We start from the raw sequence: 26,974 nt of genomic DNA on the forward strand, positions 1-26,974 counted from the left end.
TTGAATCACAGACTGGTTTATTAAATCACAAGTTTCATCAATAGAGGAGCATGACATTAGATAGTTAGTCACCACTGACATTGATATTGTAATGCTATCATGATGTCACAATGAAACCAGAACACAAAACTTATTTTCTGTAACATTATTACATTTAAATAAAGGCTTTGAGGTAAATGTATATTTTTGGGTCCAAGAATCTTCAGTCTGTCTCAGAGATCGGTTGACTTTGATTAGTTACACTTTGGTTGCGAAGCAAAGGCACTTGCAAATCTGATAATATCCAATCATGAAAAATGACAAAGTACAATGCAGCCACTTTGTATGACATTTGATTGATAGAACATGGTCTTAAAATGACATCCTAACATTCAACACATATTAAGCACTTTAAGACCATACTTTGTGCATTATAAAATTAGACATGTGAAAATCAGACCACATGAACTCAAAGTTATAAGATATTTTACAATAAATTTTCAGAACATCCTTCCGAAATATCAGCGTTTATAAATATCTGTTCATAACAAATAATAATCTAAATGACATTTCACATGAAAACTAATATAACAGTATGGCTTGCCATATTCTCAGTAGTTTTAAATGTTCTTACAGATACATTTGTAAATCTAAAAGCTCAAGATAACTATTTACTGATTCTGTGCTTATGAAAGGATGCATTCGTTCAAGACTGAATGAACGAGTATACAAGTTTTCCTTGCATATCAGTTATGACAACTAAAACAATCTGCTTTTCTATTAAAATAACCACCCTGATGTTCCTTTCCAAATTATAGAAAGCTTGATGGGAGAAAAACCCAGCGGAACAAAAACTTCACAAACCCTTCCTCGTTTCACATTCATTATATTCAATAAAACATTCTGCACAACATCAAAACCATCAAAAAGCAGAATGAGTCTATATGAGGAAATAACGACAGCAAGAACATCACAAACAATTAACAGTTAAAATTATCCAGTCCAATTTGGCCTCAATCAGTCACACAACTAAGGCATTATTAAGAAGACGGGACAAAACATATGCTACGACAACAAAAAGAGTGCTTGAACATTCGCTTCTAGATCAGTTTCAGTAAGTGCACTGTGTCTTTAAGAATTCTGATCCTGAAGAGCTAATCAGCTTGACTGGCACAAGACACGCCCACTCAATCAGTTCAACTGTGCTCTAATTGGTTCCACAAGCTGTCAATCTATTAAATATATGTCAATCCATTCACTGCCAGTGAATCGTCCTTGCATTAATTGTTAAGTATTTTAACCAATGACTCAACTATGATATTGTAGTTGTTATGTTTTATCGTACTTCCAAGCGCTTGTGGACGGATTAAGGTTGAAAAGACGGATGGATGGATGTTAATCATGTGCGTTACATAAAGCAGTGTTTATGCTGCTGATTTTGAGTGGGCGTCAGGAACAGTTGAATCATGTCTGGAGAAAGCGTTTAAATTGGTTTAATTGGTGAGGGGTGTCACACAACTTGTGGTTTGTGTTGTCACTCTTGGATGGAGTCTGCCGGTCTGAAGCAGTTCAGTACTTCCTGTAACACAGGAGACACAGGTTACTTTGTTGACACCATACACATAAATAATGCTTGAGAGATTCTCGACAACCACTTCTGACTGAAAAACACATAATATTATATGTATATTAAAAAATATTCCTACCTATTTGTAATTATGGTGTGTGTGTTTATATATATATATATATATAAAATTTTCTTCATAATTACAAATTGGCAGGAAATATAAATATATATTTTTTAGTTTGCAGGGACGAATTCAGTACACACACACGCACGCGCACGCGCACACGCACACGCACACGCACACGCACACGCACACGCACACGCACACGCACACGCACACGCACACGCACACGCACACGCACACACACACACACACACACACACACACACACACACACACTTTGACAGTAGGCAGCTCAACTGGTTTCTATCAGTTTCCACACAAATATTCAGCATCACAACTGTAAACTGATATATATATATTTTATTTTTCAGGATTCTTGATGAATAGAAACTTCAAAAGAACACCATTTATTTGAAATAGAAAATGTTGAAACATTATACATGTCTGTACTGTCAGTTTTGATCAATCTAATATCTTGCTGAATAAAAACATGAAATCTTACTGTCGAATAGAAGTGTATTACGGTTTCCACAAAAATATGAAGCCGCACAACTGTTTTCAACACTGATATTAATCAGAAATTTTTCTAGATCAGAAAATCATCATATTAGACTGATTTTTGAAGGATCACATGACACCGAGGACTGGAGTAATGATGCTGAAAATTCAGCTTTGATCACAGGAATAAATCACATTTGAACCTATAATTAAACAGAACCTGGCTCTTGTTCAGTTCCTCATTCTCCTGCGCCTGAGGGAGTCGTGAGGAGGATACGGCAGGAATACTGCTTATTCGGGGCGGGTTGCCGACGCTGAAGAGACGAGGTCGTTTGACTTGATCCTGACTAGACAGTGGTGTAAAGCTGTTGTTTCTCCTCAGCAGAGTGGGCAGAAATTCTTGTTTTGTGCTTCCCTGATAACACACAAAGTAGGTATTACATATCTGGGTGACACTGTGACAAAGGCATGTATATAAAGGGCTAAAATGAGTCAAAGCTTCTTGCACCCAAATTTGATCCTTAACATTAAACATGCTGTTTCTGCTATTGTACCTCTTAGACTTTTTAATATGTAAATGACATCTGTTGTGATTGGCTAACAGTTTTTGAGAAATGAAGGTGTTGATGTGTAAATGTGGGCGGTCATATAATAATGTACTCATGGTTTTGACATTATGACCGTGACAATTTCTGAATTACAAATTTGTGAAGCTTAGTTTCTATTAGTGTCTCACAAAAAAGGTCTGGGACATTTTACACACAAATCAAAAGATTGAATAAATTATATTTGGGTTGAAGAAAACAAAGATTATTCTCTGTATTACGATTTAAGTACTACGATCAACAACTATCTATGTACAGAATTTAATTTATGCTTATTTTAAATAAATAAATCATTAAACCATTAAATAAATAAATAAAAAATGAATAGCAAATAAAATGGTACAAATAAAAAAATATAAAACATTATACATAAATATGCCAAATTTTTATGTATTCATTTTTATTATTTAATTAAAATTGTATTAATAGTTATTTTAGTAATGAAAAATTACATTGCATTGATTTAAAAATATATAAAAAATAAAGATATAAATAAAGGTTCACAAGCCCATTATGAAGAAAGAAAAATCAAGGACCGAGACGTCTCCCGGCATGGCGCAGCCGGGGCCCCACCCTGGAGCCAGGCCCGGAGCTGGGGCTCGCATGCAAGTGCCTGGTGGCCGGGTCTTCCCCCATGGGGCCCGGCCGAGCTCAACCCGAACAAGTGACAAGGGGCCGCCATTCCGTGGGCTCACCACCTGCAGGAGGGACGACGGTAGGTGCCGGTAAATAGTTGATCGGGCGGCAGTCGAAGGCGTGGGCCCCGACGACCTGATTTCTGAACACGGAAACTGGTATTAGGGACGTGGAACATCACCTTGCTGGCGGGGAAGGAGCCTGAGCTTGTGTGGGAGGTTGAGAGGTAGTCGGGATTACCACCACGTGCAGCTTGGGCTCTGGAACCACACTCCTTGAGAGAGGCTGGACTCTCTACCACTCTGGAGTTGCCCATGGTGAGAGGCGGCGGGCTGGTGTGGGTTTGCTTATAGCCCCCCAGCTCAGCCGCCATGTGTTGGAGTTCACCCTGGTGAATGAGAGGGTCGCTTCCCTGAGTCTTCGGGTTGGGGACAGGTCTCTCACTGTCGTGTGTGCCTACAGGCTGAACGGCAGTGCAGAGTACCTTGGAGTCTCTGGGAGTGCTCCGACTGGGGACTCCATCGTTCAACTGGGGGACTTCAATGCCCACGTGATTTAGAGGAACGGCCCCCCTGATCTCAACTCGAGAGGCGTTCTGTTATTGGACATCTGTGCTAGTCACAGCTTGTCTATAACGAACGCCATGTTCAAGCATAAGGGTGTCCATCAGTGCACGTGGCACCACGACACCCTAGACCGGAGGTCGATGATCAACTTTGTGGTCGTTTCATCTGAACTCTCGCAGTATGTCTTGGACACTCGGGTAAAGAGAGGGGCGGAGCTGCCAACTGATCACCACCTGATGGTGAGTTGGATCCGATGGCTGGGGAGGAAGCTGGACAGACTCGGCAGACCCAAACGTACTGTGAGGGTCTGTTGGGAACGTTTGGCCGAGTCCCCTGTCAGAGAGAACTTCAACTCCCACCTCCGGCGGAGCTTCGACCGGATCCCGAGGGAGTCTGGAGATATTGAGTCCAAGTGGACCATGTTCTCCACCTCCATTGTCGATGCGGCCGCTCGGAGCTGTGGCCGTAAGATTTCCGGTGCCTGTCGAGGCGGCAATTTCCGAACGCCTTGGTGGACACCGGAAGTAAGGGATGCGGTCAAGATGAAGAAGTCCTATCAGGCCTGGCTGGCTTGTGGGACTCCTGAGGCAGCTGACGGGTACCGACAGGCCAAGCGGACTGCAGCCCAGGTGGTTGTGGAGGCAAAAAAATCGGGCCTGGGAGGAGTTCAGTGAGGCCATGGAGAAGGCCTATCGGTTGACCTCGAAGAGATTCTGGCAAACCGTCCGGCGCCTCAGGAGGGGGAAGCAGTGCCCTACCAACTCTGTTTACACTGGAGGTGGGCAGATGTTGACCTTAACTGGGGTACATCCAAGATATTGTCGGATAGTGGAAGGAATACTTTGAGGATCTCCTCAATCCCACCTAAATGTCTTCCATTGAGGAAGCAGAGGCCGAGGGCTCGGAGGTGGACTTGTCTATCACATAGTCAAGAAGCTCCTCAGTGGCAAGGCACCAGGGTTGGACTGAGTACCTCAAGTCTCTGGATGTTGTGGGGCTGTCTTGGTTGACACGCCTCTGCAACATCACGTGGCTGTTGGCGGCAGTACCTCTGGGCTGGTGTGTTCCAACTACAGGGGATCACACTTCTCAGCCTCCCCAGGAAAGTCTATGCCAGGGAACTGGAGAGGAGAATTCGTCCAACAGTAAAACCTCGGATTCAGGAGGAACAGGATTCAGGAGGTGTTCCGGGCGCGTCCCACCGGGAGGAGATGCCAGGGAAGACCTAGGACAGACTGGAGGGATTATTTCTCCCGGCTGGCCTGAGAACGCCTTGGTAATCCCCCAAAAGAGCTGGAGGAAGTGTCTAGGGAGAGGGAAGTCTGGGCGTCTCTGATTAGACTGCTGCCCCGCGACCCGGCCCCGGATAAGGGGAAGAAGATGGATAGATGGAACAAATAGATGTACATGATATTCATCATCCATATTTTTATTTTGAATTATTATTTCTCATTTAATATATTTAATATGAACTGTTACGTTTATTAATAGTTATTTAAACAGAAAAAAGTAGATGTAAATGTAAATAAGAAAATAAAAAAATAAAATGTGATTTATTGATTTAAATAAATAAATTAAAGTCCTCATTATCCAGACAGTATGATTTTCTTCCTGACTATAAATCCTCTGGGTGGATTGGAGAATGTCACAGTATGTCAACATATTACATCCAACTTTTTGAGGTCAAAAGTTTTTTATGATATGGGCCCTTTAAAATCAAATCAAATTAAAGCTCAGACTGAGTAAACTCCCTGTGTCGTCTGTACCCGACACTGCCACCCATAATCACATGCCGATCTCATCCACAACCAAATAAAGAACAAAAACAAGCCAGAAATACTGAGAGAATCTCAGTGCTGTTGTATCTCTCTCCGCATACCTGTGGTCTGTGTTTTTCAGTGGCAAACTCACACCTACAGACTTACACAGCAAAAACAGACCACACTTTACGAGCAAACTATGTGGACTGAACGCGCAGACAGTCAGCCTTTAGTTTTCCGTTAGAGGAACATGAAAAGAGTTCAAGAGGTTATTCTTGTTAAGGGCTCCTTTCAGCCGCTGATTTACAGAAGATCTATTTGTGTTGGATAGACCGCTTGATCATAATGCATATGATTCTAAAAATATCACTGCAAAATAAGCATGCAGAATCATTCACCACAAAAAAAATGCATATGAAATGATGGTAAAAACGAAACTATGTTCACGAAATAAAAATAAATTTCCCTCAAGATGACAGTGTGTTAGTAAATGGTTGTTAGTAATAACAGTGATGCTGCTTTAGCAAAGTCCCCAAAAATCGGTTAAATGTTAAATTTGCTTACGAGTGGTCTGTCCCGGTGTGTGTTTACAGCTTCTACTTTCAGGTCAAACTTGTCAACTTTACAGCCTGTAACAGGAAAAAAACAAACAACAATATTGAAAAATGATCAGAATTTTGCTACAGTATTTATATCTCACTTAAATAAATAAAAAATACTATAAAAACATTATACATAAACATGCCAATTTTTTAAAATCTTTTAATTAATATTTAATTAATTGTTATTTTAATTAAACAATTTAAATTAAATAAATAATAATTTAATAGCATTTCAAAGTATTTTAATAAATAAACATAAATACAAATAAATACACACACACACGCACATATTCATATTTTTTTTAAATACTTTTTACAATGAAACCATTTAAAACAAATATTTAACATTTAATACAAATTTGAATTTTTTTTAAATATTCAAATAAATAAACAAATAAAAATAAACATTTACACACACATATACACATACATATTTTGTATTATTATTTCTTATTTAACATTAACTATTATTTTTTTTAATAGTTATTTTAATATGGAAACAATTTAGACAAAATATTTGAAATGTAAATAATATATAAATATTTTATATAATATATATAAAAACTTTTTTTTTTTAGGTCTACTTGAATGAAAATCAACACATACCATAAGCCACTGGTGTCAGTTTCATGACTGCATGGAGGGGGCACTTCAGGTACGGCAAATCATCTGTACAACACAAGCACATTCAAATATGAGAAGATCTGCTAATTTTAAATACATAATTGATTCAAACATGTCATGAATGGAAGGGTTTCGCTCAGAGAAAATCATCAACTGCAGTCCCGCAGTCTTTGTCACAGGATCACTTCTGTGGATGCTTGAACACCAGCACTCAGAAACAGACATACTCGTGTCTCTCATTATCTGATTGAAGTCACAAGAGGCCTGCTTTGATTGTGTGTGTGTGTGTGTGTGTGTGTGTGTGTGTGTGTGTGTGTGTGTGTGTGTGTGTGTGTGTGTGTGTGTGTGTGTGTGTGTGTGTGTGTGTGTGTGTGTGTGTGTGTGTGTGTCGCACCAGCGCTCTTGTCCAGGAAGTAGGCGAGGAGGCAGCGCATGACGGCCTGGTGACAGATGACCAGAACATTGCCTTGTCTCTCCAGCTCCATGATAACAGGCTCCAAGCGCTGCACCAGGTCCTGATAGGACTACGGCAAGAGAAGAGTGACAAGAAGGGCTTATTTACAGCTGACTCTCTATATTAAGCAGAGACAGGAGAAAGTATTCTAAGATTTAAAACAAACTGCACGTTTCAAGTTAAAGTTCAGTATCGCCACATCTTTTAGACCTTCAGACGTCTGGGGTCAGTAAGATTTATTTTTTTGGTTGAAGAAATTAATAATCTTATTCAGCTAGGATGCATGAAATTGCTCAAATGAGACAGTTAAGACATTAATAATGTTACAAAAGATTCTGATTTCCATTACACGAGAGTAGATGTTAAAACTTCATGCTGATTTGTACTCGGCTTTCGCCAAGATAAGCATCAACTAAGACGTAGCTTTACAGTAACCTATGCTTCTCCATCCATTTACGCTTCTTTCCATCTGGTGACGTGAATCTCCTTCTGTCTGGTGTTAATAGTGTATTTGCGCGTCAGCACGAACAACAGCTGCAACCACAGTGCGGTCCCCCCATAACAACCCTCTGGATTGAGCGGAGTAGGGAACATCTCTAGGGTCTTCAAGTGGGCACCTTCCGTCCTCAGTGTTTCGTCGACTAGCCCACGACACCTCAAGAGGGCTCGACAGTGACTCTGGCGTCCCAGAGTCACCCCCCTCCGTCCCCCACTCAACTCAGCCCAGCTTACTGACCTCTACTTCCCTCTTGCTGCTGAGACCTAACCACAATCTAACAATCTCTCCGCAACCCAACCATACGCGCCAACCCGTTTGACTAAGGCTGTCGAGCCCCACTGGTGTGTTAATATGCAGGTTCAGTGGCAACGGTTCCGTATGGCATACCACCTACCGCAAAACACAATATCTGCCCAGCCACCCGTCATTCACGCAATATACACAGGAACGTAATGACTGTAAATACTATACAACCTCTACAAATAAACCAACAGTGCTGCTGAGACCTAACCACAATCTCACAATCTCTCCGCAACCCAACCATACGCGCCAACCCGTTTGACTAAGGCTGTCGAGCCCCACTGGTGCGTTAATATGCAGTTTCAGTGGCAACGGTTCCGTATGGCATACCACCTACCGCAAATCACAATATCTGCCCAACCACCCGTCATTCACGCAATATACACAGGAACGTAATGACTGTAAATACTATACAACCTATACAAATAAACCAACACCCTTCAAGTTTTCAAGAATTCAACGAAACCGTAGCATGGCGGCCTGTACTCAGCCAGCTAGAATCTTTCCGTCTCAACCACAGCCAGTTGCTGCTCCTTTCTGCTGCTTCAGATAAGTTCTTTACTGTGCGACGCAACTCTTGCCCACTGAATCCGACGTCTCTGAGGAACCGGGTTGTAGAGTGTGCCACAAAACCTCGACAACCAACTTCCACTGGATAAACCTGGACTCTCCATCCTCGCTGTTCTGCTTCAGTGGCCAGATGAGCATACCGCAGTTTCTTCCTCTCATATGCCTCATCTACCGCATCCTCCCATGGCACTGTTAACTCTATCAGTTGCTCTATCTAGCGTGCTGATCCAGACCACAAAACAATATCTGGTCGTAGGTTAGTGGTGGCAATCTCAGGTGGAAAAATAAGCCGTTGATCAAGATCAGCCAGCATCTTCCAGTCCCTAGCAGCTTCCAGTTGTCCTGGGCGAGAATTGGTGTTAGCACCTTTTCTTGGTGGTTGCACGCCTGGGCGGAGGAATATTGTCTTCTGCGTGTAATGTTTTGCTAGAACAGGCGGCAACTTATTGGTCATACTACGCTTGCCTTCCAATGCTAAAGCCAAACATCGCAGTACTTGGTCATGGCGCCAAGTAAACCGACCTTGGCTAAGAGCCACCTTACATCCTGTCAAAATGTGCCTTAATGTGGCAGGTGATGAACACAAAGGACAAGAGGGATCCTCTCCTACCCAGAGGTTTAGGTTCTGCGGTGATGGGAGAACATCATATGTTGACCTAATAAGGAAACTGATCCTACTCTCTTCCATTGACCAAAGGTCTTGCCAGCCCATTTTTCGTTGTTCCACACTTCTAATTTCAAATAAATGCTGTTTTTTAACTTTCCATTGCTTTGATCACAGGAATAAATGTAATTTTAACCTACTGTATATTCACATAGAAAACAGTTCTTATAAACTGTAATACGTATTTTATAATGTTACTGTATTTTCTTCAGCCTTGGGCAGCAAAAGAGACTCTTTTAAACATTAAAAAAATCTTACCAGCCCCAAACCTTTGAACAGGAAATGCATAATATTTCAATGTACAGTCATGGTCACAATTAATGTCACCCCTGGTAAATATGATCAAAACTGGCTGTAAAAAATAAATCTGCATTGTTTATCCTTTTGATCTTTCATTCAAAATATTGCCAAAAATCTAACCTTTCATTGAAGTAAAAGAATTGAAAGTGGCGGGTAAATCACATTATGAAATAAATGTTTTTCTCCAAAACACGTTGGCCACAATTATTGGCACCCTTTTATTGAATACTTTTTGCAATGTCCTTTTGACAAGATAACAGCTCTGAGTTTTCTCCTATAATGCCTGATGAGTTTGGAGAACACCTGACAAGAGATCAGAGACCATTCCTCCATACAGAAACTGATTCCCAGATCCATGTTGGTGCTTGTGGCGAACAGGACGGCCGAGGGACGTGAGAGAACGGCGCGAGGTCGGTGGTGCGATTGCTAATGAGCAACACCTGTGAAGCACACCGGTCTCGCATCTCTCACGGAGGAGCGGAAGCATAAAGGAGGAGCGACGACGTTGATGATCGAGAGAGGAACAGGCCTGTATTTTAGTTGAGTTTTGTTTTTTGTATTTGTGTTTTATTTTAGCCAGCAGTCGTCCGCGAGGGGCTGCTGGCGGTATTTTAGTTTGTTAGGTTTTATTTTAATAAAGTATGTTTAAATGTTCGCCGGTTCCCGCCTCCTTCTTCCCTGAACATTAATACAGTGCTTCTTCTCTTCAGTTCACTCCACTCATCAGGTCAGGGAGAGGGACGGTCATGGCAGAAGCTTCATCTTGTGCCCCGTAACAAATTTTTGTGTTGATTTTGATGTTTGTTTTGGACCGTTCTCCAGATGGAAGATCCAACCACGGCCCATTATAAGATTTCTAGCAGAAGCCATCAGGTTTTGATTTTTTATCTATTGATATTTGATAGAATCCACGATGCCATGTATCGGAACAAGAAGTCAAGGACCTACAGCAGAAAAATATGCCCACAACATTAAAGATCCAACAGTATATTAAATTGTACACATGGGGTACTTTTTATCCCTGTGTGCACCAAACCCATCTAGTTTGTTTGCTGCCAAAAAGCTCTTTTTTTTGTTTCATCTGACCACAGAAACCTGTGCTGTTTAAAGTTCCAGTCATTCTGACAACTGAATATGCTGGAGTTTATTTTTGGACAAGCGAGGAGCATTTTTCTTGAAACCCTCCCAAACAACATGTGGTGATGTAGGGGTTGTTTGATTTTTTTAATAGGCTTTCTGACCCCAAGACTCAAGTAATGTCTGCAATTCTCCATCTGTGATCCTTGAAGAGTCTCTGGCCACTCAATCTCTCCTCCTCGCCGTGCATTAAGGGCAATATAGACACACGTCATCTTCCTGGCAGATTCGTATCATCTTTAGTTGATTGGAACTTTTTAGTTATTGCCCTGATGGTCAAAAGGGGGATTTTCCATTCTTTAGCTATTTTCTTACAGCCACTTCCTATTTTGTGATGCTCAACAATCTTTTGATGCACATCAGAACTATATTCTTTGGTTTTACTCATTGTGATGGATGATTAAGGGAATTTGATCTTTGTGCTTCCTCATATTTAAACTCCTGTGAAACAAGAAGTCATAGCTAGACAGTTTCATGTTCCTAGTCACCCTGGTGTGCTAAAAAAAAAGGTAAACATTAATGGGAATATACTTCAGAGATATTTTATTCGTAAAAAATTCTAGGGGGTACCAATAATGGTGGCCAACGTGTTTTGGAGAAAAACATTTATTTCATAATGTGATTTCCCCGCCACTTTCAATTCTTTTCCTTCAATAAAAGGTTAGATTTTTGGCAATTTTCTGAATGAAAGATCAAAAGGATAAACGATGCAGATTTATTTTTTACAGCCAGTTTTGATCATATTTACCAGGGGCGCCATTAATTCTGAGCACGACTGTATCACTACTGTGTTGAGTAAAACTTGCTCACAGAGATGTCCGAAGTGGGAGCTAATCATTCTTTTTGTCTGAATAATTCATTTGGTGAATCTCTATTAATCTTTAAAAAACTCATTAAAAAAAAACGTATCCAGTAATGACAAATAACTGGAAATGTCATGAAAAATTGGTCATTGCAAAATTGATCTCATAATGGTACACTGGGGGAAAAAAATGTTGTAGGATTATTCACTGACTCATAATAATAAAGAAAATAAAAAGTGAAATTTTAAATAGAAAGACTGAAATGGTATTTTCCTGTAAATTCTACAGTGTACATACCTCTCCTCCTGGGTATCTGTAATGGTACTTGTCCTGGTCTCTGAGAGAATATTCATCCGGGTACGTTTCTTTTATCTTTTCATATGTCATTTCCTCACAAATGCCCTGATGCAGAAAAAAAATAATTAACAAACAGCATCAACAATTTCTCCATCATCAACTCAGATCTGTTGCAATAACGTGTTTTCATTTTTACTTTTGCAATTAAAAACTGTGCGTAGTATCCTTACTAAAAGAGTATGTGCACCCGAAATGGCAAAAAATATTCAGACTTATAAAGTCTGGCATACGCCAGAACCAGTGCAAAATTCCCTTTATAAATCCCAGTCAGTGAAAGATTATGCACACATGCGTCTCCTTGCCGAAATAACCATATATGGAGCAGATAACGCCTAGTTTTACTATGCATATCCTCATCTGCATATCATTTGCATATGCATATTCATCCACATGTTTAACGGTACAAGACAACACGAAAATACGAGATACGGATGTGCCGTCACATTACATTGCTAAAAATCATTTAGTAGCCAATCCTCGCCTTGTTTTTGAATAAATAAATCAAATAGTGTAAAATACATTTCAGAGAAAGTTTTTCTCAATCTTTTCCACTGGCCAATAGTAAATTTAATTGCTTTATATTTTTAATGGAAACAGATAGGCCTTATTGTGCATTATTGATCATTATTTGTGTGAAAATATTTCCTCAGACCAAGAGTTCTGCTATTATCATGTGCTAAGCAATCCTCGCTGTAGTTAAAACATTTAAAACACAGCAATGCCACAGGAAATAGTGTTTAAAAGCATCACATCCACTACAAACGTTTCTATTTATTACAACCTGAATTCGGGAAAAGTTGGGATGTTTTTTAAATTTGAATAAAATGAAAGCTAAAAGACTATCAAATCACATGAGCCCGCATTTTATTCACAATAGAACATAGAAAACATAACAAATGTTTAAACAGAGAAATTTTACAATTTTAGGCACAAAATGAGCTCATTTGAAATGTGATGTCTGCTACAGGTCTCAAAAAAGTTGGGATGAGGGCATGTTTACCATGGTGTAGCATCTCCTCTTCTTTTCAAAACAGTTTGAAGACGTCTGGGCACCGAGGTAATGAGTTTCCGGAGTTTTGGGGTTTAGAATTTGGTCCAATTCTTGCCTTATATAGGTTTCCAGCTGCTGAAGAGTTTGTGGTCATCTTTGACGTATTTTTCGTTTCATGATGCGCCAAATGTTCTCAAATAGGTGAAAGATCAGGCCAATTCAGCACCCGTACTCTTCTACGACGATGCCATGCTGTTGTAATTGCTGCAGAATGTGGTTTTGCATTGTCCTGCTGAAATACACAAGGCCTTCCCTGAAATAGACGTCATCTGGAGGGGAGCATATGTTGCTCTAAAACCTTTATATACCTATCTGCATTCATAGTGCCTTCCAAAACACGCAAGCTGCCCATATCGTATGCACTTATGCACCCCCATACCATCAGAGATGCTGGCTTTTGAACTGAACACTGATAATACGCTGGAAGGTCTCCGTCTTTTGCCCGGAGGACACGGTGTCCGGGATTTTCAAGAATGTCAAATTTGGACTCGTCGGACCATAGAACACTTTTCCACTTTGAAATAGTCCATTTTAAATGAGCCTCGGCCCACAGGACACGACGACACTTCTGGACCATGTTCACATATGGCTTTGTTTTTACATGATAGAGCTTTAGTTGGCATCTGCAGATGGCATGGCGGATTGTGTTTACCAACAGCGGTTTCTGGAAGTATTCCTGGGCCCATTTAGTAATGTCAGTGACACAATCATACCGATGAGTGATGCTGTGTCGTCTGAGGGCTCGAAGACCACGGGCATCCAATAAAAGTCTTCGGCCTTGTCCCTTACGCACAGAGATTTCTCCAGTTTCTTTGAATCTTTTGATGATGTTATGCACTGTAGATGATGAGATTTGCAAAGCATTTGCAATTTGACGTTGAGGAACATTGTTTTCAAAGTATTCCACAATCTTTTTACGCACTCTTTCACAGATTGAAGAGCCTCTGCCCATCTTTACTTCTGAGAGACTCTGCCTCTCTAAGACATCCCTTTTATAGCTAATCATGTTACAGACCTGATATAAATTAACGTAATTAGTTGCTAGATGTTCTCCCAGCTGAATATTTTCCAAATGTCTTGGTTTTTCAGCCATTTGTTGCCCCCGTCCCAACTTTTTTGAAGTCTTTAGCAGGCATCAAATTTGAAATGAGCTAATTTTGTACATAAAATTGTAAACTTTCTCTGTTTAAACATTTGTTATGTTATCCATGTTCTATTGTGAATAAAATATTGGCTCATGTGATTTGAAAGTCTTTTAGTTTTAATTTTAATCAAATTTAAAAAAAATGTCTGAACTTTTCCGGAATTCGGTTTGTAGAATATAATTTTTTTTGTAACTGCTCAGTAATGAATTCATGTAATTTAAGTGCTTACCTCCATTAATGAGAATGGAATATTTAATATAAATGTCTATATCAGATGTAAAACATAGTTTAAATAATTCTTTTATTTATTTAAACTGATATTGTGAACATGCACTGTATTTATGAGTGGTTTTCCTTCATCTGCTGTCAGCCCCTCAACTATCAACCATCAGTGTCGCCAAACTGCCCCATCTCCAAAATGTTCGTACACATGGGTAGGAGTGTGCATGCAGGTGTGCAAATTAAAACGTTTGTTTTTATAAATCACAACTTATGTGTTGGAAGAACTTACACGCCTCTTTCAGGGCCTGTTTTGTGTGACGCAACGGTTATAAATGAGACTTTTATTGCAATCATGACACAGAATTATATAGCTGAATTAGTTTTGGTGTGGTGAATGAGTTAAATATGATACATCTGACTCAAATTGACTAATTGCATGTTCACAGAAAACACCCGTTTTATCAGGGTAGGCCAGTGTTAATATGAAAACCATGAAACTTCTCTAATAAACCCAGCGGTGCATAACTCACGGCGTCGATCTCGTTGAGTATTTTCCACTGCTCGTACGGGACGCCCAACTCCTCCGCCGTCTGGATGGTGCGTCTGAGCTGACTGGTCCACACCTTCAGGTCGGGAATCTTCTGGTTTTCCAGGAACCCACGCAGGGCTTTAGAAAACTAACACAGAGCGGGAAGCACGTTAACAAGCCTCCAAACATTTCTCACCTGTTTGTGGTAAAGGACTGAACCAGAGCATGCTGGGAATCGACACAGGGTGACTACAGGGTATCGGCAGATTTAAATCACATTTAAAGGGGTTCTATTGTGCTTTCACAATTAATGTTGCTGTTTGAGCAGGAAAAAGTGTCAGTGTTTCTGAACTCTGAAACGCCTCCATTGTTGTCTTGAGTTTCTTCCGGGAACGAACACGTCGCAATATTCCTCATTTAAATAATTGAAACGCAGAATAAAGGGGCGGGGCCTGGTTGAGTTAGTTAGTAGTGTGTTAAGTTGTATTGTGTACTCGACTCGTGGTTATGGAAAGGAGTGGGACATTTCCCAAACACACTCAAAGTGCTTGACCAATCACAACACACTGATCCAGCTGACCATCAGAGCACAGTGTGCTTTCCAGAAGGAGGGGCTTCATAGAGACAGGAACTAAACAGAGCGTTACTGACAGACTGGGAAGAGAGGAGCTGCAACAATGGAGAACATGAGGAAAATAATGTGTTTTTTTAACATTCAAGAATTAAAACCTGTTCTAGTAGAGTCCAAAAACAAAATCAAGACTTTGTAAAAGGGCATACTATATCCAATTTAATCTTTAACTTTCCCTCTCTCTTTCAGCAACATCTCTTCTCTTCTCTGATGACGAGGGCGGGGCAACCTGTCACTCACATGAGATCAACCAATAGCAAACCACAACCATCCAATCAGTTCCACAAGCCCCGCCCTATATTTATTCTTGTTTGAGAAGCTGTTTCACTCGGATATACGTCACAATAGAGAAAAGAAGACTATCACAACTTCTGTTTCATGCCGACTTTAAAATTCCCAAGACATGTTTTATTATAAGTATATAATATGGTGCTTTTAATTATAAACAAGCCCGACTTTCAGAAATCTCATTTTGAAATGTCTGCTTAACTACTTCCAGCTGCTCATTCAAAAAGATGAGAGAGATTAAATATGCACTTACAATCATCTACAACATATTACAATATCAAAACCATAAAGTAAACATTGTCATAATTCATCAAGAGTAGTTCATTAAAGTCAACAAAATTGACAATTAGAGATGCACGATATACCGGCCACCATATCGGCATCGGCTGATATACAGTCATATTTAATGTTATCGTTATTGACCTAATTAGAAAATTTGCCTGATAAATTAAAACCGATAAATAATGGATTATTTCCTTCAGCTGAGACACTTTAGATGTGCACTGTTCAACATGATGGTTTTTAATTACTTGAAATATGATTGGAATCACTTCAAAAAGGAAAATACAGTAAAGTACAACATGTGCAGCTCGAGTCTGTCTTATAGGTGACATAAAACTATAATGAGAACATCATAATTGTGTGCTTGAGACATGGATATTAATGGTGAGACTTTTGTTTTTGTAATCAGGCTCTCAAAAATTATGTAAAAAATTGGATTTAGATTTACTGGCCAATATATCAATTATCGTCTTTTAAGTATAAATAATTATCGGTATCAGTGCATACCTATTGACAATTCTTATTTTATTATGGGATATTGCAGCATTTAATATAATAAAAGATTCATCAATATTCTCACTTCAAACGTGCACTGCCGCTCATGTATTTAATTGAAACTTTAATAATCGCATTCGCCGTATCACAACTCCTGTTTTTCAATCCCCAAATTTTGAACCTCTTAAATGCTATATTTTCATTTGAAAGCTTTTTAATGACCCGCGGGAACCCACATTACAGAAATGATCAAAAGCACACATTGTAAACAACTCTCAGGTTTAATGAATAACAAAACCAACACTATTTAAATGAGCTGTGTTCTTCTCATCCATCATGTAGTTATTGAAAGGAATACCTCTTTTCCTCTGGAGGAGAGCTCCGAGTCTCCGCCGATGCAGCGCTGGACGTTGTGTTGGCTCTCGCCGTGCCGGCAGAGGTAGATGGAGTGTTTCTGAACGTGAATATTCATAAGGTAGTAGACGATCTTACTCTGGATGTAATCCTGAACTCGGTTCACGAGGAAACGCTGACCGACGTTAATCACCTGGATGAAGGACAGGTCCCTGAAACAGCCAGAGAAAGATCCGTGTTAAACACCCCGTCAAATGTGCAAACTGTTAAATATGTGCTTGTCTGTGGCCTAATGATTCAGGGATATACACAGAAAGAGAGTTACTATAATCACAGTTGAGTCTTATTATTGTCCACAGTTTCTGCATTTAATTATCTACAAGACGGGCCGAATGAAAAACAATCAATGTTATATAATCTTAAGATTAACTTCAATAACAATCCCTTCTCTTGTTTATAAAGTAGCCTATTCATGATTGAGCAATCTGTACACTACAATTAATAAAAGTTGTTGTTAATATGTTGTTTAGTTAAAAATAGGTGGTGTTATAGTAGGTCATACTATTGATTAGTTCATTTGTAAGTCATGGATATAAGCTTCTGCTACAGTAACTGTATAAACACAAAAATGCTGGACTAAAGGCCCGTTTACATCATAGACGATAACTATAATGAAAAAGATATGGTTTTATAAAAATTTGTATACATATAAAAGAACAGCACAATCCAAGTCACAGAGGAACGATATCATTATTATCATTATCGTTCTTGGTGTGGACAGGCCTTTAAATTATATTATATGATGACAGTGCTCTCTGTAAATCTGCTGGCAAAAATGGTTTTTCTATATAATTTAGGCTAAATTTTCTATATAATATTTCTGTTGTAATATAATATTACATTTAATAGTAGTTTAATTTAAATACAACTAAAATAACCCCGTTGATTAAAACCGAATTAAATCTTTTTATTTTTTTAAGAATGTAGCTTACAATAGTTAAATATTACAAATAAATGTCAGGAATAAATGGCTGTAGGTTGTAAGTTGAATTTAACAGTTTTCATGATGCTGGATTTAAAGTCATGGTTCACCCAAAAATGAAAATGCTGTCATCATTTACTCACCTTCAAGTTGTTCTAAACCTGCATTAATTTATTTCTTCTGCTAAACACATAAAAAGTGTGATATTTAAAAAAAGATATTTTGGAGAATATGAGTAATCAAACAGTTGAAGGGACTCATTGACTTCCATAGTATAAAATCAAAATACAGGTTTGGAGCAACTTGAGGATGAGTAAATGATGACAAAATGTTTTGGGTGAACTGTCCCTTTAAGAATAAAAGATAATCCAACATGTCTGAAGGCAAGGACAGATTGAATGGCTCTGTCTGTAAGTGCTACAGAGAGCTTGAATCTTTCCAGCAAGATTATCTCAAGATGAAGCCAAAAGCTACGCCTGAGGAATGCTTTTGACTGTCCAAACAGGTTTTTCAAAGATTCTGGGTTGATATTTGATTAGCAACAAAATTTGAATGTAACCTAATCTACTGGAAGGTATTTATGATATATTATTATGATCATTAAACAAAACCACATGCTTACAACTGAACAAAGTAAATCCAGCAAACTGAACTGAATCTGTACTGCTCTCTGCTGGAAGCTTTCTGACATAACAACAGCAAAGTTAAAGACACAGATGAAATGATGAAGTTAAATATTATCATATAGTTTCCCAAAAACTGTAAAATACAAAGAGGAAACTTTTTATTTCATTATTTTTTTTATTTTTTTTAACAGTTGCCCAAAGGAAAAGTCTCTTTCAAGATCAGTCAGCTTCTAGATTATGTTTAATAAATGGATTGAAAGATACATGAAAGTGTGATGTTACTTGTCATGTTCATCTGGATCTAACGGCTGATATGTGACTTTGTAGCACTCGATTCTCTTCAGGAAATCCTCCATCACGCTCTCTCTGTGTCTCTCGGGATAATCCGGACTGGAAACCTTCACATCCTGATCCCAAATTGCACTGATATTAACTTTTATCAGCATCAAGATAATAGCTCATGTATAATTGACATAAATACATGGAACGTGTGTATATTTTAGGTGTTACTTTTAGTTTGTTCATTTTTAATCAATAACAATGATATGAAATAATCTTTCAGTGTGATAAATATAGTTTTTTAAATGTACAAATATTTCCATTTAGTCTCAATTAATATGAGTGCATAAAAGCTGAATAATTATAATAAAACATTTCATGATCAATATCTTATGATGTAACAGCAGGGATAAGCAGATGGAATTAATTGCAGAATATGAATATTTTCAGCATTGACACTCACCAGTATGTTGGCAGCAATGACTTCTGGGTCGTCACAGAGTGACTCGACAAAAAACACCTGGAAACGAAAGCAAAACTGATCACATCCAAGACTCTCTCGACGTTTCTATACAGGTTTATAAAGAGCAGACTAAATGTTTCTCCAGCGTAACATTTCAAACAACTACTAATATTTCATGCGACTGACAATCACCTTATACGAGTTCTCCTGCGCAAAACTCAGGATGAGCTTCCGTCTCTCTCTCGTTGTGTTTGTGGCATCAAAAACCTGCCAGAGACAAATGCTTCATAAGACACAATCACATCACACAATCATACAGGAAATATTATAGCTATTTGTTTATGATACAACTGCAATTAGATAATAACAAGGAAATAGTTATTTTATTTATTGTAATGACATTTATTTATATGCTTTTTTTGCAGGTATGGAATATAGTCCAAACATGACAGCAAATATTTGAATATAAGCATTTCTGATGAACATGTGATAGCAGAACATCTCAAATTCATCCTAAATGCATTCATGCTTAAAAAGACTTTGAAATATAACTTCATGCATCCATTATAAATCAGTAAAACTCCATCTGAATAAAAGAGATGGAGGAAAAAAGTGAACAGAAAGAGACATTTTTTCTGATGCATGATGATCTAATGATGTTAATCATTTTAAAATTATTGATATACTATTGTAGCATATATTAATCATTTGATAAAGCTAAAATACAAAATATAAAACTATATTTCAGTAGATTTTTGTTAACTTTACTGAAAGCCCTTCTGTATAATGCATTATAAAGGTATTCATAGTGTACATTATAATGCTTTATGTCTTTTCACAAATAATTGTAACCAAAGTTAAAATGCATTGCATTATAATATTTTTTTAGATTCTGAAATTGATTGTTTGTCATGAATTTTAATGCATTATAAAGGTGTGTTCAATAATTAGATGTATTAAAACTGTGGTCACAGTTATTCATAAGACCATACAATGCATTATAAGTTGCATTACAAGGCTAAATTACTAAATTAGTAGTTGTATAAGTTTTTTTTCTTATACAGCAAAATATTGTGTAAGTAAAGTGTTAACGTTTTTATTTAATAGTTTTATTTGAAGTTAACAATAACAAGATGCCACTATAAACTGTGAAACAACTGCGTATTTATGCAACACAAATAACACAAAACAATACATGTGAATCATATTTGATCCAATAGATGGAGTAATCAGTGTTTGAGTGTGTGAAGTCCACAGATGAGCCGTGTAAAGAGCAGAACTCACAGCGATCTGCCCCCCCTCCTCGCTCAGGTAAGACTTCACATCCTCGAGAGCCACGATGGCACACTGTCTGAGACACACACACACACACACACACAACCAGCGTTTGTCAAATCATTTACAGAGGATCTATTGTGCTTTTTCACATGACCATCTTCCTTTAGTGTGTAATGTTGCTGTTTGAGCATGAAAAAACTCTGCAAAGTAACAAAGTCCCTCCAGCGGGAGTTATTCTCTATATCAGTGTCACTGTTTCTGAACTCCCTGAAACGCCTCCATTGTAGTTATTTATATAAAAAAATTAAAAATTAAAATGTTTTTTTTTTTCTTTTCAATTAATGGAATCCAGAAAACACAGAATTTGGAGGGAACAAAAATGGAATATGACAAAAAAATATTTCATGTCACTAAACATGTAATTTTTGTAAATCTTTTAATAAAGTATTGTAAAATTGTACAAGTTTCATGGTTTTAATTAATTATACAAGCTTTCTGATTATTAAATATTTTTATTTAACCAATAAAATATAGTAAAAAAAATAAAAATTACCACAAAAAAAACCCCGAAATCCAGAAAAATTCAAACGGAATTTGGAAAAAAATCAAATGGATTTCATAGGGCCCTATAAATTCACTCATAGTCAAATTTATGAAAAAAAAAATGTAACGTTCAAGCATGAAAACCTATTCTAGCCGAGCCAAATTCAAGACTGTAAAAGGGCATATAGGTCCACAAACATAGTTTGTTGTGAATATTACAATAAAGTCACATAATCCACCTCAAAACTTCCTCCCCTGAACATTTCCTGACTGAAACATCCTCTTGTGTTTAAACCGTACACAGAACGCTGTGGAAATACTTACTTCCTGATTTTCATGGCCTCTTCATTGTCATGACGGAAGAAGTCGTAAGACTTGTACGACTGTACCGCCTCGCGTCTGTAAACGCCCAGGTTAAAAACTGACAGAAACACACAACTGTTACGAACATACAACAACATAGTCTTTTGGGAAACTTCAACGTAAAGACCCGTTCACACTAAGAACGATTACTATAATCTATAGTCATCTTTCACTTTAAATGCTCAAGCTTGTTACAAGCAGGATTGAGTCTGATTGGCTGTCAATGTTTTTATCGTTCATTAGCGGGAAACAATCGTTGTGAAAGTGATTCCAGTTCCTCTGTGATGTTATCGTTATAGTTAACTATTCTTTTACATAAAGAACGATTTTTATAAAACTTTATCTTTATCATTATAGTTATCGTCCTTGGTGTGAACGGGCCATAAAGCTAGTATAATATTTAATAGCAGTACGAAATGTTAGAAATGTTAAACTAGGGTTCCCACATCTATTGAACAACACATTTGCACGACGTCATTAAGTAGTCAAGCTGTATTAATATTGAAGAGCTGTAAAAAAAAAAAAAAAAAAAATTTATGTTTTTTTTTTTATTTACTGTTAAAATTCCCTGATAAATTTTTTCCTTAGTTTTACATGACAGTTGGAATCCTGTAATAATCATAATGAATTCCAAATGACTATTTTTTTTATTTTTTATTTCTTGTTCAATTTAAGAAATCATTTTGGTGTATCAACCCCAGGAATAATAACATTTCGCTGGCAGAATCAGTACAGAAGTATGCTATAGAATAAGCAGCACCACTGAAAATTGGTCTGGTCTGTAAACACACACACACACACACACACACACACACACACACACACACACACACACACACACACACACACACACACACACACACACACACACACACACACACACACACACACACACACACACACACACACACACACACCTTTCGTGGGAACCCCGATCCAGTTGAGGTAGCGCGTCAGCTTCTTAGATATGTAGGTCTTTCCTCTGGCGGGAAGGCCGATCAATACGATCACGGTGGGCGAGTTGGTCATGTATGATGCCCATGCTATGAAACAAACACACGATTTACTGCCAATGTTCTTCTCAGACTCAGAGCTGCACAAACCAGTATAATGAAATCAGATCCCACCATATCTATGCTCATAACAGTTCCACACTTCAGATGTTTCAGAGTTTCTCTGCTGGAAATAAGAGAAGATTTCACCAGGACCGAAGCCACTACGCTCTCACTGAAGTTATTGACATTATTGCATAACCTTGCATAACTTTCTGAGAATGAAACTGCAACAATGAATTTCCAACACAGTATTTTCGTCTTGTTTTCTGGTTTCTAGAAACATTCTTAAATCAAGATGCATTTACTTGAGAAGCAAAATGTCCTAAGATATAACATTCTGATAAAAAATTTTTTTTAAATGACAGGTTAACAGGATAAAATGTCTGCCAATGGAGAAAGAAAAATAAGCTTGTTTCCCCTTTGAATTACATCTATTTTTCTGATCCCATTGGCAGATTTGTTTCTATTGTTTTAACCATAAACTCACTTTATTTTTATACATTTTTCACTTTTCTCTTCTGGGCTGGGCTTGCTTGTTTGTTTTTTAGTAACGAAAAAGTTATTGTATTTTTGGCAAAAGTAAAGGCCGTTTCACACCAACATTGAAATAAATAAGCCTCAGGCTGAAGGAAATGCAAATTCATGACATGTTCTGGACCATAAGAAACAAATTGAATATACGTTTTTGATATTTTATTCGTATGTTATGCTATGATCTCTGTAGAGGACACCAGGACACATTTATTGAGAAAAAATACATAATTCACAAATAATGTATTAGGTTTCAATCTTTTTCTTATCAAAACTTTGTATAAATACGATTCTCAACTATGTTACGTTAGATTTAACAGAATGATCTGATATACCATTTTACTTTATGCAATATGCGTGTAAAAATGGCCATAAATGCCATTCCCATTCAATGCAATGTATCTAAATTGCAAATGAATGTGTTCTTGTAGCAACATTTAATGAATAAAGTCTAAGACGTGTAATAATGGGAGTAATAATTCGGAATATTTTCATAATAATATCTAATATGTCATAGGGATATTGATAGATCATTTCTTTCCCTATTCACTTGTTGTGTCTCCCAGAGTTCCTGATAAACATGATTTAAGTCCTGATCAATGCCCTGTTTCTTAACAGAATTTCTGTCAGTCATATTCTAATTAGAAACCATAACATTTACCTGAGATGCTGATTTATGACAAGGGTCATTCTTAGCGTTCGGTGCCATTTGAGTCCTCATGACATAAGGTGGTATATTTGGAGTAAAAATGGGCTCATTTTCTCAAAAAATGGGCACAAAAATGGGCTCACTTGTTTCTAAATGATAATCTTAAATAGTTAATCCTCCTTTACCATAGAACACAAGAAATGTAAACAGGATTAATAAAAATAAAAAAAATACTCTGATTTTAGTGCAAGTAGACTAAACTGCCATGTCCCCAAGTAAGCTTGCACAACTTCAGCCACAAATATAAGTAATAAAAATCAAATAAATTCCAGATTTTTTAATATTGTTGTATATTCTTATTTATAATATTCCTCACCAAAATATATTTTCTGTTAGTTATACATGTTTAATGGTTAAAGTCTTTAAAATATGTTGTGTCCCTGAATTGAATGTCCCCCCTGTTACTCTGATGGAAAATGAACACGCCCATTGACCGTTCCTCTAATCACATGTCTCTCAAGAATTTGAATACTTTTTGATGGCAAATTATCTTCAAAATGCAGAGTAGGTATTACTCCTTAATTCACTCTTTTTTCAATGTTTTAGAATGATTCACTGAAGTGGTAAAGCATAACATGTCCACCCTGTTATGCCTATTTATAGTGGAAACTGATAATTGTTTGTAATTTTGAAAATATGGTTAATAAACAAGTAAAATCTTCCTCAGTTATCACTGCGCACTAGCTTGTTTTTCATTACATTTGTAGCAATGGCTAGCTTTAGCATAAAATGTCCCTCCTGTTACTGTCCACCCTGTTACTGTTTGTGAGAGTTTACAGCTTGAATTGGTACTTATAATTAATTAATTATACATGTATTTGTTATAAACCTTCAAGAAAGAGTAGCTTAAATGGTATGCATGTAGAAATTTTGTGTTGTTCAATGGTGTGATGTCCACCCTGTTACCTCTGTGTGTTTTTTAAGCTAATAAAATAAGTTCAGCAAATGTTATGCATATCTTTGTGGTTAATTTTAGGGAATGAAATGGCAAAATGAAATAATTAAAAAAATGGGGCAAAATTCCATTGAAATGTCTTTTTATTCTAAAAGAAATGTGTTGAAATTACCACTGTGGCTTAAAATAAAACAACTTTTTTCAAGATAATGCTCGTTAATGAACACTTTGTTAAAATACATTTGTGGGGTAAAGTGAGGGACATTTGAGCTCTTAGAAAATGTCAATATTACAATAACTGTGAATTCAAAACATTTATTAATTTAGATGAGAATGTCCTGTAACAGGGTGGACTTTCGCCTTTGCGTGTGTGAAGAATTTGGTCCAAATTATTAAAGAGTGATATCCTGAGGTGGACCAATATATTTTTCTTGTAGTGTAAAAAGCCATTATTCAGATAAAATTATTAAATCATGGACATTTTTACTTTTTTTTAATAGAAATTTACCAAGCTGAAATGGCACCAAATAGTAGGAATGATCCACAAAAAATTTGAAAATAAGTCCGATTTAAATGATCATTACAAACCATTATCATATTTCCATAAGAGTGCTACATTTGATCATTAAGTCATTGTAAAGTCCGAGGAGAGGGAGTTGTCATGGTTACACCGCCAAACATTTGGTATCTCTGCAAAGCCCTGAATGTGCTCTTTACACGACATCAAGACTTAAAACTGTGGCGTGTATGTTGTCAGAGAAATTCGCTAAAACATTACAGAGGATAAAACTCTATTGCAGGGTCTCAGGAGGATAGGGTTACTAAGGTGTTCGGGATGATCTCCAGGGTGTTGCTATGATGTTCTGGGTTGTTGTTAGGTGGTTGCTCTCTTTGATATTCTGACTAATCATCAGTATATTACTCCACAGAAACACGACCCGGCACGCCATCCAACTGGGCTTTACATTCCATAAAAACCCTGTCTGGAACCAGAGCTCAAATTCCAATCTGATTTAGATTTTGTTTCAGCTCGAACGAACATGTTAAAGCTCAACTCTCTGCTCTGCGTTTGAACGACGGGCTCATTTTGTTAAAGTCCACCTTTAGTCAATAATTTTATCACTTAAAACTCATATTTGATCACCAAAATGACATATTTCAACGTTTTTGCCTATGAATATGCAAATGAGACAAAGGAGATTTTCACCACAGGGGGATTTTCAACCACGGCTAGTTTTGAAGTGCAGAAAGGGGCTATTTTCATAGGCAGAAGTGCAGAAGATATAATAATACAAGGATATAAATTATGTTTTTACAGAAAAATACATTCATAACCACATCAATACACTCTAAATGAGTCATTTAATAAGCTTTTATAATTCAAAACAGCAAATTCAAAAAAGCATACCTTATAACATCTAATAATTGGGTAGTGACCAAAAGGTTACCAGTTTGAATCCCCACAAAGGTTGAACCACCATTGAGCATTTTATGAAGACAAGGTAGGCCTACTAAAATTAGCACAAATAATAATAATAACTCACAGCATTTCTTCTCATTGACTCTGGGCTCCGCCTTCTTGCTGTCATTTGAACTGTCCATGACTTTGATCGGCAGCTTGACGGACAGGTGTGAGGGTCAGCACAGGTGATCGGAGGTCAGTAGAGGTCAGTCCACCTGCGCAGGTATCACGCAACTCAAGATAAGATCATCAATGGCCTGGTAACATTCCACATCTACTGCTTTATTAGTCTCCGAGAGTTTTTAAAAAAACCAAAGCAGCATTTACTAACCCTGCATCGGAGAGAACTCAAACGCACGGCACATTTTCCATTCAAACTCAACTAAAAAAAATCATTTAAGAGCTCTGGAAAAGAAGAGATTTGATGTGACCGCTGCGATTCAGGAAGTGTTTGTGTCTGCTGGAGCTTTCCACGGCAAAAGATCCAACCCATTGAAAAAGAATAAATGCTAGAAGGGTGATTAGCATATGAGTGACAGAATGGGCGGGGTTAGCGGCACAGATATTGTCTGTGATTGGTCAGGCGCGATGGCTGTAAATAATAATTATTTTATCTTTACTTTTCATTGTGTTTTTTTACGATTCGACACTATTATTGTTTCTCAGTATCATTATTCAGGTGCACAAAAATGTCCAGAACACCTCTGGGGGGGAAACCCGTTGTCTCGTGATACAAGTTACTTTTC

At 37.6% G+C, this 26,974-nt stretch overlaps 1 protein-coding gene across 4 annotated transcripts; it reads right to left on the reverse strand.

Moving 5' to 3' along the window:
* On the reverse strand, window positions 1-26,729 carry pfkfb2a (6-phosphofructo-2-kinase/fructose-2,6-biphosphatase 2a). Of its 4 annotated transcripts, XM_077218752.1 has the most exons (17): window positions 26,560-26,713; window positions 26,311-26,443; window positions 22,704-22,752; window positions 22,494-22,619; window positions 21,538-21,634; window positions 20,677-20,743; window positions 19,585-19,659; window positions 19,393-19,449; window positions 18,933-19,057; window positions 17,047-17,254; window positions 14,994-15,140; window positions 11,986-12,090; window positions 7,356-7,485; window positions 6,944-7,006; window positions 6,300-6,364; window positions 2,389-2,583; window positions 1-1,558 (listed from the first exon to the last, which is right to left on the reverse strand). In XM_077218752.1, exons 2-17 carry the CDS (start codon window positions 26,353-26,355, stop codon window positions 1,514-1,516), a joined length of 1,599 nt encoding a protein of 532 aa, XP_077074867.1. In that variant the 5' UTR covers window positions 26,356-26,443; window positions 26,560-26,713; the 3' UTR covers window positions 1-1,513. The 4 variants fall into 4 exon arrangements, with proteins under 4 accessions (XP_077074867.1, XP_077074869.1, XP_077074866.1 ...); XM_077218754.1 differs by lacking the exon at window positions 22,704-22,752 and having other exon boundaries at window positions 26,560-26,728; XM_077218751.1 differs by having other exon boundaries at window positions 26,311-26,714.
* Between the last annotated feature and the right edge of the window lie 245 nt (window positions 26,730-26,974).

This window comes from Siphateles boraxobius, unplaced genomic scaffold (assembly GCF_051911475.1).
Source record: "Siphateles boraxobius isolate OS27281-9 unplaced genomic scaffold, OSU_SipBor_1 77, whole genome shotgun sequence".
NCBI classification, from domain to species: domain Eukaryota; kingdom Metazoa; phylum Chordata; class Actinopteri; order Cypriniformes; family Leuciscidae; genus Siphateles; species Siphateles boraxobius.